Consider the following 22,065-nt stretch of genomic DNA (forward strand, 5'->3'; position numbering starts at 1 on the left):
CATTGTATTTCGCCTGGTGTAAATTTTCTTCAGATGGAACTGGGAGGATAGTTGTGTCTTTCATTGTACATTTACCGGTAAATATATCAATCTAACAGTACTTGTGTTTTGTTTCTGCTGGATTAATCGTGATTTCAGACTATTCAGGCACCTATTCACACCATATAGTCTGGATAATAGGGCTATCTCTGTATCTCCTTTCGTTTCGATTTTCGTAACATCGAAAGAGATATTTTTGTATTGTGGAGTTTGTCCTACAGTATATTCATCACTTTCGTACCATCGAAAATTCGTACTTCAAGTTTTCGTATTTCGAAGACTCACTGTACTTTATTATACTTTATGCTAAATTTTCATCTTTCACTCATGGGGAAGTTTTTAAGATGGTGGGTCAAGACAGATAATAACGCAGTATCTGCCTTGATGCCGAATGTTGTGCCAGTGGGGGGGGGGGTTACTGTGCAATATTCGGTGTTTTGCAATATATGGCATAGGACTTGGCTGAATTGTGCCAGATAATTGAGAATTTACTGTATTTGAAGTAAAATAAATGATTACAGATAAATACAAGAGTATTTCCAGGTTACAAGGTCCGCTCTAGGAGCTTCGACCTGCCCTTAACCCATGGATTGCAAGCCATAGCTCAGGCCGGGAAGCGCCACATTGCGAGCCGCAGCTCTGATTGTGCTAACCTTCCAGTGGCCATGCATCACTGCTCACTACTCCACCCCTACGCAAGCTTACACCTGATGGAGATAGTTTTTTTTTCTTTCTGTCTTTTTCCAGCGGATGATGCTCTGGATTATTATCTTCAAGTTTATAATAAGCAAAAGCTCTTTTTTTTTTTTTTTTTTTTTTTTTTCACTACCGTACTCCACCCCTATGCAAACTTACACATGGTGCTGCGCAAAGATGGTTTTTTTTTTTTTTTTTTTTTTTTTTTTTTTTTTTTACCAGATAATGCCCTGCGTGTCAAGTGGGGTTGGTGGAGGATTAGTGCCCCTCCCTGTAAAACAATTAACTCTAAGCCCTTGGCCACCCCGTTTGGAATACATGGCGTCTGGCAGTGAATGAAAAAAAATATAATGCCCTGGATGTTTATCTTCAGATTTATAATAAACAAAAAGTTTTTTTTTTTTTTTTTTTTTTTTTTTTTTTTTTTTTTTACACACCATGGGGTGGGATAAAAAAAGATAATTGCGCAATCCACGGGTTAACTTACAAGGTTCAGCTGGGAGTCTGTATGGATGCCCGTGTTTTGAGTATCACACAGAATAGATGTTATGATCTTCATGCTTGACATACGAGATTCATTGGAAGAAATGAGCTTGAATCTCCATTCGATTATCCTTGTTTTGGCCTTTTATATACAGTATCTAGATAACAGTATATATTAGATTGGCTAAAAAGTTTAGGGAAAGCTACTCTGATATAAGAGTAATGTATTACAGGTTCTGCTGTATGAATTTCAGTCTGATTATCAATTGAACGTGCTTAAAAAGATGCAGAGAAGTGTAAGTTTGCTGTTAACCGTGGGGTCAGTTTCATTCTTTTGGACAGTGATGGACTCTGGGGATATTCTTTTGTGACAAGATATACAGTATCTCCCATTGTATAACCTTTGTTCTGTATGAAATATGCATGTTTGAGAAGTTGTGTACTGTAGCCATTTAAGTCCAGAAGTAATTGTTGTATTTCATTGTGATTGTTTAAATTTTATCCTATATTTCAGGCTCTGAGTGAGCAGAACCATGTGTGTCAGCTTTCTTGGTGTTGTATGATCACCCGGTTTGTTGATAATGGACACACGCAAGCGCAGAAAAGAAGGAGGGGTGGTGGCTCCAACACTGGATAGTTTCCAGGCATCTCCTAAAAGGTTTGTATGGGATACTCAAGAAGACTTTCAGTTGCAATGCAAAATTACAGTACTAACTGCGGTAGAAGTGCTCCTTGATTTTTTTTTTTTTTTTTCTTAACATTGTTGTTGTACATTGGGATGGAAAACAAAGACCTTCACACTCACCAGGGCAGTTGAAGTGAGAGATATGTCTTGAAACACCTGTAAGTTAAGGAGAAACATGTAATAACTTTTTTATAACTCTTGAGAGTTATTGATTCAGTGAGTGGATGGACAAGGGGCCCCGCAAGACATAAAGTAACTTGGTGATTGGATGAGGGTGTAGAAGCTGCAGTTGAGTAGAAAAGAAGGCATCTCTGGGAATGGAAAAAGGGTGGTAACAAAGAGGAATACTTGGCACCAAGCGTAGGGCTAGAAAAGAGGTTTACAGGGCACAGTGTGAGTCTCAGAGAGTTTTACTTGATAACCTAAATAGTGTGGAAAGGAAGAATATGATATTTAAGGTGGCACATCAGATGAGAAGGAAGGATAGGGATGTCATAGGTGAGCAGTTTGTGAAGAATGATGAAGGAAAGGTAATGGTGAACAGTGGGGATATTAAAGACACCTGGAAAGGGCATTACACCCGGTTGTCGAATGAGGAGTTTGACTGGGACAGGAAAGGTTCGGAGCCAGCAGATCCAGTGTTTGGCCCTTGGCCTTTGATTGACGCTGCTACTATGAGCAGGGCAATAGGCAGGATGCAGGTGAGGAAGGCAGCAAGTGTGTCTGAGTTGACTGCTGAAATGTTGAAAGCCTCAGGAGATACAGGAGTGGGGTTGGTTACGGACTTGATAGATACAATTATATATGAGTGTGTTGTCCCAGGTGATTGGCTGAAGAGTGTAATTGTAAATGTGTACAAGGAGAAGGGTGATGCTCTGGAAAGAGGAAATTATAGAGGCATAAAGCTGTTAGACCAGATAGTAAAGGTAATGGAGAGAGTTGTAGAAGGTACGATTAGAGAAAGAATGAATAGAGTATTGATGAGGTGCAGTTTGGGTTTATGCCAGGCAAAGGGACCAGTGATGCCATAGTTAAACAGCTCCAGGAAAAATATATAGAAAAGAAAAAGGAGCTGTACTTTGTTTTTGTTGATCTGGAAAAGGCTTTTGACAGAGTCCTTAGAGAGGTGATGAGTGGATGATAAGAAAGCATCTGATTGAGGAGTGGCTGGTTAGGGTGGTTATGGCCATGTATGTGAATGCTTACACCCAGGTAAGGGTGAATGGAGATTTGAGTGATGGGTTTTCATTGAATGTTGGTGTGCATCAGGGGTCAGTCTGTAGCCTGTTGTTGTTTATTATTGTACTTGAAGCTCTCACGTGACAACCCAGTGCACCGGTTGACGTGTATAGCTGTCACGATTTTGTGCACAGAGCAACGCCAGTTGACGTGTATAGCCGTAAGCGTCTTCCCAGCACCCTTTGAATTTGAACTTATCCTTACTCATCGACAGGACCACCTGGAGACATGGGGATACTTTCATATGAAAGAGGAAGAGTTGATGTGTCTTATGTATCCTTAACAATTTCTCTGGCTGTTATAGTTTGGTAGATGTTAGGGTTTGAATTATGGGTATTTTTTCCAAAATCACGGAAATCCCCTGTAGGGAGGAGCGTGCAACATCAGAAAATACCCGGCCTGTAGGGGTTAAGGAATGGACTTTCATGGGAGATATATGCTGAAAATTTGGTGTTGATTGCAGAGAATGAAAAGGAGGCAGAGGAAAGATTTAGGAAGTGGAGAGATGGTATGGGGCACATGGGCTTAGAAGTAAACGCAGATAAAACAAAAGTGATGGTACAGTAATACCTCGATATACGATATCCCTAGATGCAGTACCCCGGCTTAACATTGGGGGTAGAAATACCACCATACCTCGCCTAATGATGGCTAAACCCCGGTTTAACTATTGGTTTTGATTTGTTTTTACTGATTTTGATGATAGTTTAGACTAAAATTGTGTGTTTAACCCGCCCCATCCCGACGTTTTCTGGGCAGTGGTACGCCCCAGTCCCGACAGTTTTGGACCCCCCCCCTCTTTTTTTTTTTTTTTTTTGCTCAAACATCCACTTTTGGTGAGAAACATCGAAAATTCATAGAGAAATCGCTCACCTGAGGTTTAAAATACTCGATCCAGGTAGGAGTACCTCCTTACCTTACAGGGTTTTCTATCAGGCTGGCTGCAAAGAAAACGAGTTCTGTGGGAGGATAACTATTCCACACCACTCATAAACGGTATTTATTTATTTATTTGGTACGAATTTATATGTAGTACGAGAGTATATTGGTTTTCAAACGGTAATATAGGCATTATAAGCATTGTTTCACTAACTAACTCATCACCATTCCTGACCTTTTTTTGCCACATTACCTGATCATCATTTCTGACTGTTTCTTCCTCTGATGTTTGTCCTCCACATTGTCATCGATTGGGGAATCACTCTGGCCCTGAATTTCGTACCGTGGTATGACATGGCTTTACTGGCCAGGTCACTGATAACAGGTGAATTGCTGAGAAAAGGTCATGCAGGGGGGAGGGAGGAGGTCATGCTGGGTAAGGCATTGTCCCTGCCTGGCATCTTGTAGAGGAAGGTGTCCCGTGTATACGTGCCAAAAATCACTCGCTTACTATGCTGAGTGGTAACCGTATAACCAGATTATGGTGCCTGGTGGTTTAGTGGGTAATTAAGGCACTCCAGTTGGATTGAGCTTGTGTAGGTTTTTATGCAAGGGGTGGTTGGGGTTTATTGCTCATGTAATGCCACTCAGTGAGGCTGGTCACTGTCATCTTAAATGTCAGGACCAACTTGCCCATCCCTGGACTCCTACACTCCTCATGGGGCAACATAGGATTGGATGATGGATGGATGGATTGAGCATATCTGGAGACTCACTCATTAACTGTTAATTCTCATACCTATTCCATGCTCTGGTTCATGGTGGCATGTACATCACTACTATGTCTAACTTTTCTCCATGTTCATCCACTATTTCGACTCCCATTGTTTCCACTTTTGTATTTTATAAATGTACCCTTTTCACATTTACCTTATTATCAGCCATAATCATCACTCTTCCAAACCTTATTTCTCTGTCTTCCCTCCACGCATTATAATCTTTCCAAGCAAGCACATTTGCATCGAATTCCCTCTAATTTAGTTTCAACTAAACATACCACTCCTGGTTTCTTTTCCCTAATGCAGTCACTGAGTTCTAGTTTCTCTGTTATCAGTCCATCCACATTTGTATACATTACCTTTAGCATACAGGCTGGAGTCTTTTTAATCACTTCCTTATTTGCTCTAACATTACTTAGGCATACCAGATCATTTTGTACTTTTCTCTTTGGTCCATCTTTATATACCACTTTCTGAGTTTAATGTCCATCACTCTGCAAAAAAACACTTTTCTTTGTCACTTAAATCTTTCCTCATTTTTGTGTTTATCCTCTTCCAGCAATGTTTTCAGTTTAGTTCTTTCATTGGAGTTTAGATCTTTTCTTACCATTACTTTTTTCAGGTTTTCATCATCACTCAGTCTATGTGCTACTCCCAACTCTTCTTTTGCCATGTTTTCGTTCGTAAATTTAACCTTAACCCCTTAACCACAGGGCGTCACTTTCGTGATGCTTGGGAGCAAGGGATCATACTGCAGGGCGTCACTTTTGTGATTGTGTTATTTTGAATTCGCCCGGGCTTTCAAGTGGTGGCTTGTATCATCTTTCAGTACTGCCAATGTCCAACACTAGTCAGCACTCCTAATCTCATCTGTACTCCCATCCATTGTTGACAATTTAGCCATTTCTTCCTGTTCTTGACTCCCCTCCCTACCTTCCCTCCATTACCCTATCCTCTCGCCTGCCCAGCTGCGCTGCGCTAAGTAAATCTTCCCCGGAATTTTCCACTGATTTCATCCATTGAAATAAGCCCTATGCCCTATTCTTATACCAAATAATTTATACAAAAAAGAAATAAGGTAAGTGATAGTGCCATACACCTGGAACTGGCTAATTATCACCTTATAACACCTCACGTGCACTCGTTCGCTAATTTTCGCTGTTTATTTCTCCTTGAAATATGCCGTATAATCTATTCTCGTAATAAAAATATATATAAGAAAGGAAGGGAGAAGCCTAAGTGATATTTACATTCACCTGGAACTACCTAATTTATTATGTATTGGCTAGATTTCCTGCCAATCATTTCATAGCGCTTATATTAGCAGCTGTCACCACGCTGACATTGGCAGCCTTTCACTGCCCCTAGGCCACCACAGCATTCAGTTTACAGTCGCCTTTCAAGGTGAAACCACGTCGGATTCGCGCCTGTCCAATTCTGCTGCTTTTTAGCCCCATGCAAAGGCCCCTGTGACCTCTACCCCTACTAAACCTCGTGTGGAAAGGGGTAAAGGGTTAAGTGACTGCTGTGGAACGTGAACTGGCTAATTTGTCAATGAAAATGATGGACAGTGACTACGATCTTTCTGGTGACTAAAACAGTGCAAGTGGAAGTGTAAATAATGTGTAAATAATGTGTAAACAGCAAGTGAAAGGAATGAATGTAAATATAAGTGAACAGTGGAAAATAGTTTTATAAGTTACTGCAAGTGACAGTGCATAACAGTGTAAATGAAATAGAAATGTAAATAATGTAAATAAAATAGAGAATGTAAATGAGTAGTAATATAAGAATACGAGTATATATACTAGGAGTAATGAAAGTGAAAGCTTCACTCTAGCATGTATGAATACTATGAGTTATGAAAGTGAAAGTGAAAGTGACATTCGCTCTCAACGCTAGTATACAGGACGAGAAAGTGAATGCTACGTATTTTACTGAAAGAGAAATTGAATGCCTACAGTGACAAGAAACTACTATTACTGAAGGAAACTTATGGATAAAGACTGCAGATATATATAAGTGTTATATAGTCATAGAAATACAAAGTGCAAGTGTTTTTATGAATAATAAATGACAGAATACCAGCGGTGAATGAGCGCAAGTGGGAAGCTGGTATGCGCTCGTAATTTTCATTGCTTTCACCGTGTTTTCTTTTTGGAGTATGGATTCCAAACTATTTGAAAATCATAGAATAGCGTTTCTAGTGATAATATCAGGCTGTGGTAATCATATTACGGGGTGTCGGGAAGTGTAAAGTGGAGACTTCGTTACCCAACTTCAGAAGTCTCCACAAGTCCTACGGTACTCGACGGAGGCTCAACAAACATCCCAGGAGAAAGCTAAAGGTATGTGCCATATGCATATTTAATTATAATATTCTAGGACTAATAACTGATTTTGGCAAATATTTTTACAAAGTTTGTCGGAGCGCGAATACCCCTGCGGGACACGCAAGGAGCGCCAAAATAACCCCGCGGTTTAGGGGTTAATGGGCGTAACGTTAGGTTCTTCTGTTTTATAGTGGCCTACTCTTCTTACATCCTCTGTTTCTCATTCCAGTTTCTTCCTTCTTCATTTATCTTAGTAAATAATTCACTCAGCTTTGTCATTTCATCATTCTTCCCAGCCTGCTTTGATTTCTTTTCTTTCTCCTCATCTCCGAAGGTGTGTGTGTGTGTGTGTGTGTGTGTGTGTGTTTACCTGTTTGTAGTATACAGGAATTGAGCAATGCTCGTGTTGTCCTCTCCATATCCACATTGATCTAGTCTACTTTTACACACATGAATGTTTTTCGCCTGCACCACCTCTTCGTCTAGTCGTTCCAAATATTTATGTATTTACCTAATATACCTAATTGTGATATACATGAAATGAGCTATCCTCATGGGTTCCTGTCGCTGTTTCTCAGTAAGTCAAATTTAGTTTTAAATTCGTTTAAGTTTTTAGACTGGATGATCTCTTTGTCCAGGCTATTCCACAGGTCAATACTTCTATAAGGAAAGCTATATTACTTGATATCCGTCAAGCAGCTTGACTTCTTCAGTTTCATGCCGTGTCCTCTTGTTCTCTCTTATCCCATAAAAACAGATCATCTCAGTCAATTTTATCTACTCCTATCATGGTCCTGAACACTGCAATCATGTCTCTCCTCTTTCTCCATTCCTCTAAGGAAGGCAGATCCAGCTTTTCCAGCCTCTCTCTGTGTGACAGATCTGCCAGACTGGAGACCATCTTGGTTGCTGTTCTTTGTATTCTCTCAATCTTGTTTATATCTTTCTTTTTGTGTGGAGACCACACTACTGCTGCATATTCTTACCTGGGGCGGATCATGGCCATTATCAATTTTTTCATCATCTCCTCATCCATATAATGAAATGCTAGTCTTACATTAGTCAGGAGTTTATACGTCTGTCTAACTATCTTGTTAATACTGTATGTTTTTCAGGTGACAAACTATCTTGGACCAGCACTCCCAGATCATTCTCTTATCTCATTTTTGTGATTAATTCAATACCCAACAAATAATTCGGTGATGGCCTCCTGGTACTTTTACCCATTTCCAATATTTTACATTTCTTTACGTTAAATTTCATTTCCCGCATCCGGCTCCAATCATGTATCCTATCCAGATCCTCCTGCAGCATTTTACAATCCTCCTCAACCTCTACCTTCCTCAAGATCATTACATCATCAGCAGACAGACTTGCATGACTGTTCACTCCATCTACCATATCATTTATGTAAATCAGGAACATTACTGGTGCCAACACCGAGCCTTGAGGGACTCCACTTGTTACTTCCCTCCATCCAGACATCCTATCCTTTATTACTGTCCTCATTTATCTGTCTCTCAAAAAGTCTCTCATCCTTTCCAGGAGTTTCCCCTTCAGTCCTCCTATATACTCTAGTTTCCACATTAGTCTCTTATGAGGTACCTTGTCGGAGGCCTACTCTAAGTCTAAGTACAAACAATCCACCCGACCATCTCACTCCTGTACCACGTCAATTGCTCTTGAGTAAAAGCTTAACAAGTTGGAAACACATGACCTTCCACTTCTTAATATAAACTGACATTTAATGTGTGTGTGTGTGTGTGTATGTGTGTGTGTGTGTGTGTGTGTGTGTGTGTGTGTCTTATGCAAGGAAGAATGAACCAAAGGTCAGGAGCTCACAAACCATTCCTTCCAAGAAAAAACAAAAACAATACAACAGACAGCCAGATTCAAGATCCATTCATTTTGAGATGCATGGACATAGTGCATTTGAAAGACTGGAGATCATAGGAAGTAAGACTACAGACAGAGGGAGACAGTTCCAGAGTTGACCTGTTGCATAAATGAAGGACTGGGAGTGATAGTTAACTCTTGCATTGGAGAGTTAGACAGAAAAAGGATGAGAATTTTTTGCAACATGGGTGCTATGTCCCTGTCGTAGTGGTGGAGGAGTGGAAGCAGATAGTTCAGAGGAGCAGTGACCATTGAAGTAGCGATAGAATAGAGATAAAGATTCAACAGTGTGGTGAAGAGACAGAGGTTGAAGGGAGCCAGTAAGAGGAGGAGACTTAATGAGACGAATAGCCTTTGACTCCACCTTGTTGAGAAGAGCTGTGTGTGGGGAGCCTCCCCACACATGATAGTTGTACTCTGCATGGACGAATAAAACCCATGTATAAAGTCAGCCATTGTACAGAGGTAAAGAAGGTACGGAGTTGGCTTAGCACACCTAATCGCTTGGAAGCAGATATTACAAGGGATGTAATATGATCTTTCCAAGATAAATCCCTAGAGAATGAAACCCCACGTGTGTTTAAAGATGATTCAGGATTGAGCTGGATATTATTAAACATTACTGGGTACTCCTGTGGAAGATTTTGATGGGTTGATAGGTGTAAGAACTGAGTTTTTGATGCCTTAAAAACAGCAAGATTACTTTTACCCCAATCAGAGTTACTAGTTGTCAGACAAAAGTTGTGCCATTGCCTCATCCCTTGTTTGTTGAAGTAACTGCTGAGATGGATGCTGCAGGAAGCAAATAGAAAAGTGAAGGGTGGAATCATCAGTGTATGAGTAGATAGGGTTAGATGTGCAGCTTAGAAGGTCATTGATGACTAAAAGGAAAAGAGTTGGTGATAGGACAGAGTCCTGAGGAACACCACTATTGATAGATCTAGGAGAAGAATGATGGCCATCTACAACAACATCTATAGAACGACCAGAAAGGAAGTTATAGTTGAAGGCACAGAATGGGTAGAAACCGTACGAGGGCAGTTTGGAAATTGAGGATTTATTTCAGACTCAATCGAAAGTCTTTGAGATGTCAAGTGCAGTGGTAAAGCTTTTGCCAAAGTCCTGAAATGAGGATGACCAGGAGTCTGAAAGGTAGGTGAGAAGATTGCCAGTGAAGCGTGCCTAACGGAACCCATATTGACAGTCAGAAAGAAGGTTGTAATAGGAAAGATGTTTTAATTTTTTTTTTTTTTTTTTTTTTTTTTTAAGAATAGATTCAAAAACTTTTGAGATACAGGATGTTTAAGCAGTTGGGCAATAGTTAGAGGGTTGGGAATGGTCACTTTTCTTTGGGATGGGCTGAATGAGAGCAAACGTCTGACCAGAAGGAAAGGTACAAGTTGATAGACCAAAGACGAAAGGGTTTACCTAGGCAGAGAGTAAGCACAGAAGCACAGTTCTTGAGAACAACAGGAGGAACCCCATCAGGCCCTCATGCCTTGTTAGTATTGAGGTCAGTGATGGCAGAAAATACTTGATTTGAAGGAATTTTAATGTCGGCCATGAGGAAGTCAGAGGGGGAAGTGATGGAGGAACAGCATCTAAGGTGGAATTGGAGGTGAAAGTCAGAGCAAAGAGATGTGCTTTATCAGTTGAAGAAATAGCTACAGAGCCATCAGAGTGGAAAAGAGGAGGGAAGGGTGATGAGGTAAAATTGTTAGAAAGGTTTTTGGCAAGATGCCAGAATGAGTGGGAAGAATTCGAGTTGGCAAGCTCAGAGCGTTTGGTATGGACAAAATTATTTTTAGCAGAGTGAAGTACAGACTTAGCACGATTCCAGGGAGAAACACATCAAAGATGAGATTCAGGGGAGGATTGGGTCCTGTACCTTTTGTAGGCCTTTTCCTTGTTGTGGACAGCATTAGAAGATGCATGATTAACCCAAGGTTTCTTTGCATTAGTCAAAGGATATGAAAAGGGAATGTGTGTGTGTGTGTGTGTGTGTGTGTGTGTGTGTGTGTGTGTGTGTGTATTTACCTAATTGTATTTACCTAATTGTGATATACAGGAAATGAGCTACGCTCGTGGGGTCCCGTCTCCATTTCTCATTTTTTTTTTCATTCATTGCCAGACGCCATGTATCCCAGACGGGGTGGCCAAGGGCTTAGAGTTAATTGTTTTACAGGGAGGGGCACTAATCCTCTACCAACCCCACTTGACACGTAGGGATGCCAACAGCATCTGGTGTTCCCAGGCGGTCACCCATCCAAGTACTAACCAGACCCAACGTTGCTTAATAAGTCAAATTTAGCTTTAAACCGTTTCAGTTTTTAGACTGGACAGTCTCTTTGTCCAGGCTATTCCACAGGTCTATACATCTATAAGGAAAACTATATTTTTTGATATCCTTCAAGCAGCTTGGCTTCTTCAGCTTCATTCCGTGTCCTCATGTTACTCTCTTATCCCATAAAAACAGATCTTCTTTGTCAATTTCATCCACTCCCACCATGGTCCTGAACACTGCAAACATGTCACCTTTCTTTCTCCTTTCTTCTAAGGAAGGCAAATCCATCTTTTCCAGCCTCTCTCTGTACAACAGATATGCCAGACTGAGGATCATTTTGGTTTCTGTTCTTTGTATTCTCTCAATCTTGTTTATATCTTTCTTATTGTGTGGGGACCACACTACTGCTGCATACTCTAACCTGGGGCGAATCATGGCCACTATCAATGTTTTCATCATCTCCTCATCCATATAATGAAAAGCTACTCTTATATTAGTCAGGAGTTTATACGTCTCTCTAATTGTCTTGTTAATATGTTTTTCAGGTGATAAACTGTCCTGGACCAGTACTCCCAAATTTTTCTCTTCTCTCGCTTTTGTGATTGGTTCATTACCCATCAAATAATTCAGTGATGGCCTCTTAGTACTTTTACCCATTTCCAATATTTTCCATTGCATTGAATTTCATTTCCCACATCTGGCTCCATTCGTGTATCCTATCCAGATCCTCCTGCAGCATTTTACAATCCTTCTCAACCTCTACCTTCCTCAAGATCTTTGCATCATCAGCAAACAGACTTGCATAACTGTTCACTCCATCTACAATATCATTTTTTTTTTTTTTTTTTTTTTTTTTAAATAACAGAACGGAGGAAGGAAAAACAAATGGAGAAAAAAAATAACCCATACACCAGATTACTGGCGTCCTCCGTTCATGGAACATTACTGGTGCCAACACCGAGCCCTGTGGGACTCCACTTGTTACTTCCCTCCATCCATCCATCCTATCCTTTATTACTGTCCTCATTTGTCTGTCTCTCAAAAAGTCTCTCATCCATTCCAGGAGGTTCCCCTTCAGTCCTCCTATATGCTTTAGTTTCCACATTAGTCTCTTATGGGGTACCTTGTCGAAGGCCTTCTCCAAATCTAAATACACACAATCCACCCAACCATCTCTTTCCTGTAGCACGTCAATCGCTCTTGAGTAAAAACTCAATAAGTTGGAAACACATGACCTTCCACTTCTAAATCCAAACTGACATTCAGCCAAAATATTCATCTCTTCCAGATATTTTATCCATCTATCTTTCAGAATTCTTTCACACAATTTTGCGACCATGATGGTTAGGGACACTGGTCTATAATTCGGGGGTTCTTCCTCGTTTCCTCCCTTATAAATTGGTACCACATTTGCCCTCTTCCATTCTTGAGGCACCTTCTCTTCCAGAGAACACACAATTAAACGGTGAATCTTATCCGCAAGTTGTTCTCTGCATTCCTTCAGTACCCGATTAGAGATTCCATCTGGTCCTGGGGCATTCCTTACATCTTGAGTTTCCAGTATTTTATACACTTCCTGTACTTCCACTTTTATATCTTTTATTACTGCATTTCTAGTCACTCCCTCCCCTTCCACAAACTCCTTTTCATGAGTGAAAACTGATTGGAAATATTTGTTCATTATTTCTGCTTGCATTGCCGCATCTTTATAGACCTCTCCTTCTACTTTCAGTTTGGTGATTCCTTCCTTTTGTTTCAGTTTGCCATTAACAAATCTATAAAACAGTTTGGGTTTATCCTTACATTTGTCTTTTATACCTTTTTCAAAATTCCTTTCTTCTTCTCTGCATATTCTTGTGTATTCATTTCTAGTTCTTTTATATTCTTCCATCATTCTGTTGTTACCTCTCTTTCTCCAATTGTTCCACACTGTGTCTCTCTCTCTTTTTTTTTGCTATCATACACCTTCTATTAAACCACTACTTTTTCATGTTTTTTTCCACTTTACTCTTTGCACAAAGTTTTCCACTCCCGAATTATAGAGGCCTAGAAAAGTATCCCACTTCCTCTGTATCTTCCTTGTTTCTCTTAATTTTCTTCAATCTGCAATTTACAAAAATTTTCTCAATCCTGTAAAGTTTGCTTTCCCAAAGTTGTATCTTCCCTGCCTATAAAGCTTGTGTCCTGGCTCCACGTTCCCTGTTAGCATCTGGAACTCAGTGACCACGTTATCACTTTTTCCAATAGGACACTGATATTTTAAGGATTCTGTTATATCAGGTTCTTTGGTAAATAGTAAATCTAGTCTTGCTGGTGTGTCCTCACCTCGGAACCATGTCTCTTCTTTGACCCAGTGTGTGTGTGTGTGTGTGTGTGTGTGTGTGTGTGTGTGTGTGTGTGTGCATGCATATGCGAATGAGATAGTCCCTACTTCGACTCCCAGCAAGAGCATTAACAACTTCCACATATGTATGCTTAAGTAATATGTTTTTCACTAACATATAGGAAGATGCTTGTACTGGCTGGGATTGATTAAAGCTGCTGTGTCACTTGCCGAGTAGTGTGGTAATAAACAAAAATCAGATAGCTAACTCTGAAATGTGTCATTTGGGTTTGGGTTGAAACATATCCTGCTATAATGGATTTACCTGGTTCCTCACAGAAATTGAGTGGCTTGACTATTATCATGCCATGGTGTAGCGATATCAGTGTCTGACTCCTGTTTATGAGTCCCAGGTTTGATTCCAGGCTAGAGCATTATACCCTGCGGTGGCTGAGTGGGTAGCATAGCTGACTGTGAAGCTGCCAGCCCATTAGCACCAGAGTTCAAATCCTGGTGTGGGCAGCTGCTGTCACTTGACTCAGGTGTCCATCCACCCTTTGTGGGTTGATAGGTAAAATGAGTGCCTAGGGTGATGCCTAGGGGAGGTAACTGTGGTGACCTGGATGCTGCAGTGGCCTTGTATCCTCAGGTTATTGGGTGAATAACCCGCCACAGGCTCAGAGGCCTATGTTACGGAGATGAGCACCACTACTAAGCACCTCATGGTGTATGCTCCCTCCTTTACCTTTACCTTTAGAGCATTTGAAAATTTTCTACATATGTATGCACATGTAATGTGCCTGCTTTTCCAGCTTATAGGTAGATAGGTAGAATATGTATATATTTACTCTTAGGAAAAAATAACATAGGTGAATCTATATGTGAGGAAGAAGGGTGAACTTACATCTCTTCACAGAGATTACATAGCCTCGGCAGCAATTACCACATGAGACCCTTCCTATGATGTGGGAATACTAAAACTAGCAATAGCATGGTATTCTGTTTCATTGCCATCACTGTGGATTTACAGACCCTTCCCCTAAGTCCCAAGCCTCGCCCTTGATGACAGGTCTGTACTGAACAGCATCATTCAGTAAGGTGAACTCTGGAACTGTCTTCCTTTGTCTTTATTTATTACTGCCTATGACCTCCAGTCTTTCATACGCAGTGTGTCCAGGCATCTCAGAGTGAATGGATTTTTTTTTTTTCTTTTTTAACAATCTTGCAGGCTTCTGGTCTTGGTTCCTTCTTCCTTGCATTAAAAGAAAAAAGAAAATTTTAAAGTCATGAGCAACCCATCAGAGTTCTCTTTACAATTTGAAAACTCCAAGTCTAGGTTGGTTACAAAATTTTTTTGGTTGTCTTGTTTGCAGCCTTGGATTCATTTAATATTTGCAGTGTTTAACGCATTTGGAGTTTCTGTTTCAGTTGGGATTAGGTGTGTTACATGTCTTAGTCTGTTTTCTTCTGTGATGAGGTATTCAGTCTTAAGAGAAAAGTTAGAGATATATCTCTTTTTCTCAGGTGTCTCTCATAATCACCCAGTAGGGAAAAATGGGTGTGCGGGTTCACAGAAAACTTTTGTATAGCAGTGGTGGCATAGATTGACTATATGAAGGTCTGTAGAATTCATAAATGGGTTTGTTGTTTTAACCTCTCTTTATTGGTAAATATAAATTTGAACTTTATTTAAATTTGTGTAAAAAGCAACATTTTCCATAACCCCCAAATTGCTCCACAGTATCATGCATCTTGGTTTGCATTTATGTGGATATAGACTGTACAGGTTTATCATTCCTTTAGCATGGCTCAAAGCACTTATCATTCATTCGGATCTCAGAGCCCGTGTCCATGCTCAGCGTAAGTTTGCCCAGGGGTCACAGCCCAACAGCCCTGCTCCTACTCCGGTCAAGGAGACTCGAGAACTGCGTGAACGGAGTGGTTCCACTGAGACTCGCACCAGATCATCTAGCCAGGTCTCCCACCCGCCACCACCCCCTCCTTTAGACCTGGTGGAGGTCCCTGTCAGACCCACTGTAGAGGATTTCCTCACTTTCCTGTGTTATAGAGGTGAGCAGTTTGTGCGTGTGTATGTATGCACAAGTAAGAGAGAGAGAGAGAGAGAGATTTTCTCTGTTTATGGCCCCCAGCCCTACCCTATCTTTTAGGTGAGAATTATAATCGTGACGATGATGATGATGATGATTGTAGTATGATAACAGTTGTAACAAAAACAGCTTTTACAGTAGTGGACAGCACCCTATTGTGTAACTGTCTGTGACAAAGGGATGTGACACCACTTCCCACCCCTTGTAATGTATGCAACTTTTTAGCTTGGACACTTCAAGAACAGGGAGTTCTGAAGTGGAATTTCCATTCCCTTGAGATTAAAAACCATGTTGTATATCTCTTTGCCCCATGTAATAAACAGGACATTGATATGACATTCATTGTGATACTGTGTACTACTGACTGCATTACCCTACAGGGACTCCATTGCTCCCGCCAGGCTTGGAACACTTCAACACCCCACAGGTGGTGGAGGTGGCAAGTGATAGCCGGAGCCAGAGTCCAGCACGGGATGATAAAACAAAGCCTACCTCAAAGAAGAAGCAGGATAGTATCTCAGCTGAGAAACGGGAGCCATCCAAAGTGAGTTCCATCGTCTAACATATTTATATGCCGAGTATGTGCTTGATGATATGGTCTTATGGAGAGAAAGGATGTAAATGGGATGATGAAAAGGCTATACAGTAGGATCTCACCAATAATGTCTAATTATTGCCAGAAAACGCAGTTATTAGAGAAAATGTTATTTGCTTGACATTAAAATACATTTAGAAAGGGTTTATTGGTGCTGCTACCACATGACTTTTACCCTTTTTTTCCATTTGAACCCTTCCTATCACTACTGTTTTTTAGCTGCAATAATAAGATTAGTTATTAAATTGTTATGAGTATTGTAAAACTCACCTTAAAGGAGTTATTGAGGTGTTTGGTGTGATGATTGTTCCGAGGCTTATGAATGGGGGCTACTGCGGTGTACCCCCGACCCTTCGCTGGCTTCATCCCCACTCCTGCCTCTCGCGCCAGGATCATCCACTTCCGTCGACACTTCATTAAACCCCACAAAGTCAAAATCTTCAGGAAAGTCCCCAGTGTCAGTAGTGTCTTCATCTACTCAACCCCTGTCTGTTGTTCTTCCTTGGGTGGCCGGTGTTGTGGAAGAAAACAAGTGATGAGTGACTGATGGTGGGCATTCACTTGGTTGTGATACCATTTCTGGTATTTTCATGAAATCTGATTTGCAAGTCTGATCTTTAGTCATTAGTTCTGATGGCCGCTCCCTGTCCGTCTCAGGAGACGAGTAGTGGCAGGAGTGCCGACCGGGCATGTTTAACGATTGCCGATGTTGTATTATTCCAAGCTTTGAAGAAGAAATTTACTGCCTGTTGAGTGTTATATTTCTTCCAGAATGCGGCAACAGTCATTATGACGGGTTGCAGGTATGCCAGGTGGAGCAGGTGAGTCAAATGGGGCTGTGGAGGTGGAGGGGGAGGCATCTGGTGAGTCAGATGGGGCAGTGGAGGTGGAGGGGATGGCGGCAGGCAAGTCTGGGGAGGGGAGGATCCCCCATCTCCACACTACTGCTCACATTTTTGACATTTCCTTCATCTCTTCTTGTTTGTCTGTTTCATTCCTCGTCTTGTTATGAACATATTTGTAGTATAACAACTTGGCATTCACAAAATAACCGTTATTCAAGTGAATCCAAACATTATTATAAAAACTGTGTATCTGTTCTAACTTACTGATGATGTCAAAGTCGTTACTGGCGAGATCCTACTGTATGTGAGTGAGTGTGATGGTGGGAGGAGATACAGTGGACCAAGATGGTGGATAGGTGTGGTAAGAGTGTTAAGATGGGGAGGTATGTAGGTTGATGAGACTAGGGAACAGAGATAAGATTAAGTTGCCTGATTGAACTGAACAGTATGTATTGTAAGGAGGGGAAACAATTTTTTTTTTTTTTTTTTTTTTTTTCCCTGAGACATAGGTTATGTGAAGTGCATTAGAAAAAAAAAAAAGTATGGATGCTGATGCTTGTGAGGTGCTGTCAGGATTCCTAGGGCTTGAACGGTGAGTGAATGTGTGTTTGCCCATTTCAGTGGGCATGCTGTTCTTTAGTTCTCCTTGTATCGTATTTTCACACTTCTTCTTGTCTTGACCCTGCCTAATCCCAGTTCATAGATGGGCAAGAGAGGTTGGGATAATGATGATGATACGTATGTACAGCACTGTATGTATATTGTGGATGGCAAACTACTGAATGCTACAAAGAATGCTTATAATTTTAGTGGAACATTTACAAAAGTTGCTGGATTTCCAACTGAGTAGTTCAGTACCAGTGTTGGATTGAAACAAGAGTGTGTCATACCCCCAGGGGGTTTGAGACTAAAACACTAGCTCAGTGCAGGAAGTTGTTACTCTTGATCAGCCTTGGTCTGGTTGAGCAGACCCATCAACAGCAAGCAGGCAACTAACCCTGCAGTGTCATTCTTAGCAGTGAAAAAATGATGTTTCCTTTAGGTTGATAGCACTGAGACACAGGAAAAGTATGGATGTTTGGTTCATGGATGGACGTCACATTTGTACCTTATCATCTATTTAGCAGGAGCACAATAATAGGGTTCAGATCACCCTGTTATCTGGTTATGTGGTTACCTCTCAGCATTGTAAATAGTTGTGTGTGTTATTGATAAGTGGGCGCAAGAGAGAGGTAATGGTATTAGAGGTAGACTGTGAGATAATGCTAATTTTATGTGTGCGGTGTGTTGGGGAGAGCAGGTGGAAATTGTCAGGTGTGAAAGGATTGAAGGTGGTAGGTGGGGGCACTCACCATCCACTCACTCTATGTAGTGCTGCTCTTAGGTGTTTGCCCTTTCCTCTCTTCCTTCCTCTTCTGTCTTTCTGTACTTCATTCTTTCCTCATCCTTCTGCCTATGGGTGACTTTGGACTCCCTCTTCTGCCTTCTTTTCCTTCATTCTTTCCTCTTCCTTCTGCCTATGGGTGACTCTACACTGAGTGACAAGCCAAATGGTGTCCTGTACACCTGGAAACCATTTACTACACTGGGTGGTAACCATATAACCAAATTATGGCACCTGGTGGATGGCGCTCCAATTGGATTGAGCTGGTGAAGGTTTATATCCAAGGGGTGGTTGGGGTGTATTGCTCATATTATGCCACTGAGGGATGAGTGAGGCTGGTCACTCTCATCTTAAATGTCAGGATCCACTTGCCCAGCCCTGGGCTCCTACACTTCTCCTGGGGCAACAGAGGATTGGATGATGGAGGGATGGATGGAAAGGATTTGAACTTGCTGGTGAGTCTTTTGAGTGTGTGGAAGAGTTTTGTTATTTGGGAGACATGGTATGTGCTGGAGGTGGGGCTAGAGTGAGGAGTGGTTGGAAGAAGTCAGGGAGCTGTTGCCTCTCCTTACATTGAGAGGGGTCTCCCTACGTGCTAAGGGATCTTTGTATGCAGCATGTGTTAGGAGTGTAATGCTGTATGGTGGTGAGACCTGGGCAATAAAGGAAGAGGATATTCACAGGCTCAAACATACTGAAATGACAGTGATTAGATGGATGTGCAGTGCATCCTTGAGTACGAGGCCTGGGGGGGCTAGGTTTACAATGGAAGAGTTGAGAGGTAGGGTGAGACTGGAGTGTATTGTTGCTGTGATGAGGAGAGGTAGATTGAGGTGATTTGGGCATGTGGAGAGGATGGAGGATGATAATTGGGTGCAGAAAGTGAGAAACATTAACATTAGGGCTGGGGTTGTGAGGATAGACCAAAAAAGACCTGGGACGAGATCATTAAGTGTGACCTTTGGGTTAAGGGACTGAAGAAGGAGGCTGCCAGAGATCGAGCAGCATGGAGAGCCACCATTAGGTGACCAAGGCCAACACCTGCAAGCATGTTGGACCTTCAAAAGCGAAAACGTTACAGGAAACCATTAAGCTTGCCACTCAGTATAGAGCCACCTGAAGTGAAAAGGAGAGTAATAAATAGACAGGAAAGGAAGGGAGAAGTAGGAAGAGAGGAGAGCAGACAAAGAGATGGGATGATAAAGGTGAGGAAGAAGTAGGCAGCACTACATCAAGTGAGTGGATGGTCACCATGACCTACTACTGTCCATAATGGAAGTGAAGTTGATGAATGTTAAGGCATAGAGTATTTCATATTTTACGTATGCAAATGATGATTTGCTACTTGTTATAGTGAGTGGTATCTGTGTAGATTGGTTCTGTTGTGTGAATACAGTATCTATGAATGATGAGATCTGGAGGTAAACTGATGGTTGAGAAAGTAATGTTGTGAATGGTTGGTGCTGATTTATTATTTATTTGTTTATTTTTGATGCACCTGTAGAAGAGCAGGAAATTCAAATGCTGTAGTTGCATGTTGAATGGTCATATGGTTTTAAGTTATACCAGTACTTATTTTTTTAAGCTTCTTTCAGGCACCTGGTTGCTTAGAGTTGACATTTTATATTGAAAATTCTCACTTCACAATACTGTACAGTGTATTTCTTGATTTTCTATTTCCAGGAGTCTGTAAAAAAGAACCTTGACCAAAGCACGGAAGAAGTAGATGAAACTCCTGCATTCCGAGTGACCCGCAACAGCCCTCACCCCCCTATGGCCATCACAGCTCCAACCACCAGCCTCCATCCAGCTGCAAGGAAGCTTTCCAAGAGGCTCATGGTCAACAAGGCTTTACTACTCCAGACCAAAGCAAAGTCACTGTGTATACAAGGTAATACAGTCCAACGTTGTTATACAATTGGGATTCGTTTTTAAAACCAGTCATGCAATGATTCAGTTGTACATGTATATCAAGTTGATTATAACAGGTTCAGTGGAGATAACTTTTTTTTTTTTTTTTTTTTTTTTTTTTTTTTTTTTAAGCCAAGGGTCAACCACCCAACAAAGTCTAAAAACAAGTTCCAACTCACCTAAACTGGTACTATAGTTAATCACTTCACTCCACCTCACTTACTGCTTGAAATCAGCACCACTCAGTTGTTCCGTCACTGACACAAACACACCTGATGGTTACCAAGTTTGAGGCCACCTTGGAACAAATAAATTACTGTAGGCTCACATGTCAGCAATTATTTGACCCATCTCGTGCGGATGTCGTGTGTGCATGTCTTCCCGGGGCCGTCCGGGGGTCTTATATACATCATCTAGTAATTCGTGCCCTTGTTTGAATATTCAGATGGTTATTTCCACCACATGCAGCCACTGGCAACCCTCCGGCACGCGTCCCAGTCACTCTGCAGTTGCCTACGTACCTCCATCATGGATAGCCCTACACAAAAGCTTTTCCTGTGTCCAGACCCTTTGGTGAGCGCCTGCGACTGCCGACTTCAACACCAATGAAGTCTAAAGGCCCTAGAAGGAAAGGTCTTAGTGCGATAGGGAGGGACTTGGATCTGCCAGTATCACCAATAGTGAGTGGGGAAAGTGACTGCTCCTCTGAGGAAAGTGACATCACCATGCTGAGTGTGGAAATGTACACGTGAGAGGAGGAGAGTGACCGTGGGTTCTCTACTGTGCGATGTTATCATTCCCCTGCATGATCATCAGCCTTTTCTGATGATGAAGAAGGGTTGGATGTTGTTGATGATGCTGTGGAGGGGGATATTTGCACAGTGGAGAAGGTGGAAGGGGAGGTAGGGAGTGAAGAAAGGGAGGAGGTGGAGGATGGCGGGAGGAGGAAACACCGCAGGCTGAGCCGCGCACTAGAGCGGCCTGCTGTGGAAATTTCCACCCATCCTTCATCAACACCAGCCTCTCCCACACGGCCTGCATCTGTACCACCATCACCACATGGCTCGCCACGCCAGCCAGCCTCACAACGTGTCTCTCCACGCCGGCCTGCCTCACCATGTGCCTCGCCACGCCGGCCCGCCTCACTACATGCCTCGCCATATCAGCCTTCCTCACCATGTGCCTCACCACGTGGCTCGCCATGCCCACCTGCCTCACCACTTGCCTTGGCACTCCGTCCTACCTCACCATGTGCCTCATCACCATAACCAAGTACGTTTGGCTATGTTGGTGCAGGTGCACGCTGGCAGGCACATACCTGTCCACATCAATCACTATCGCCATCACCACCACGATCACCGTCACCAGCATCATCACCATCACCTGCCTCATCTAGTGGTGAGTCGGTGGACTCGCCACCACGCTGCCATGCTAGGGGCCATGGCAGGGCACAGGGCAGGCCACATGCACGGCAGAGAAGGCAGGAACCGTGGGTGGGTAGATTCGAGACTTTTGCATGGGAGGAAGGGACGGACGGGGTTTCAGCCCGAGGTACTTATGTTTGATGACACAAATGCAGGTGTGCA

General features: G+C 42.0%; 1 protein-coding gene across 1 annotated transcript in view; it reads left to right on the forward strand.

The window, feature by feature from the left end:
* Positions 1–1,799: 1,799 nt before the first annotated feature.
* Jarid2 (Jumonji, AT rich interactive domain 2) overlaps positions 1,800–22,065 on the forward strand; it is a 137,029-nt gene continuing 116,763 nt past the window's right edge. Inside the window, exons 1-4 of the mRNA XM_080274824.1 lie at positions 1,800–1,876; positions 15,477–15,706; positions 16,125–16,288; positions 20,252–20,459. Of these exons, the coding sequence (XP_080130950.1) occupies positions 1,800–1,876; positions 15,477–15,706; positions 16,125–16,288; positions 20,252–20,459 (679 nt within the window). The remainder of the gene's footprint in view (positions 1,877–15,476; positions 15,707–16,124; positions 16,289–20,251; positions 20,460–22,065) is intronic.

Source organism: Coenobita brevimanus, chromosome 59 (assembly GCF_032717465.1).
Source record: "Coenobita brevimanus isolate Jiangsu-jjx chromosome 59, ASM3271746v2, whole genome shotgun sequence".
Classification (NCBI taxonomy): Eukaryota; Metazoa; Arthropoda; class Malacostraca; order Decapoda; family Coenobitidae; genus Coenobita; species Coenobita brevimanus.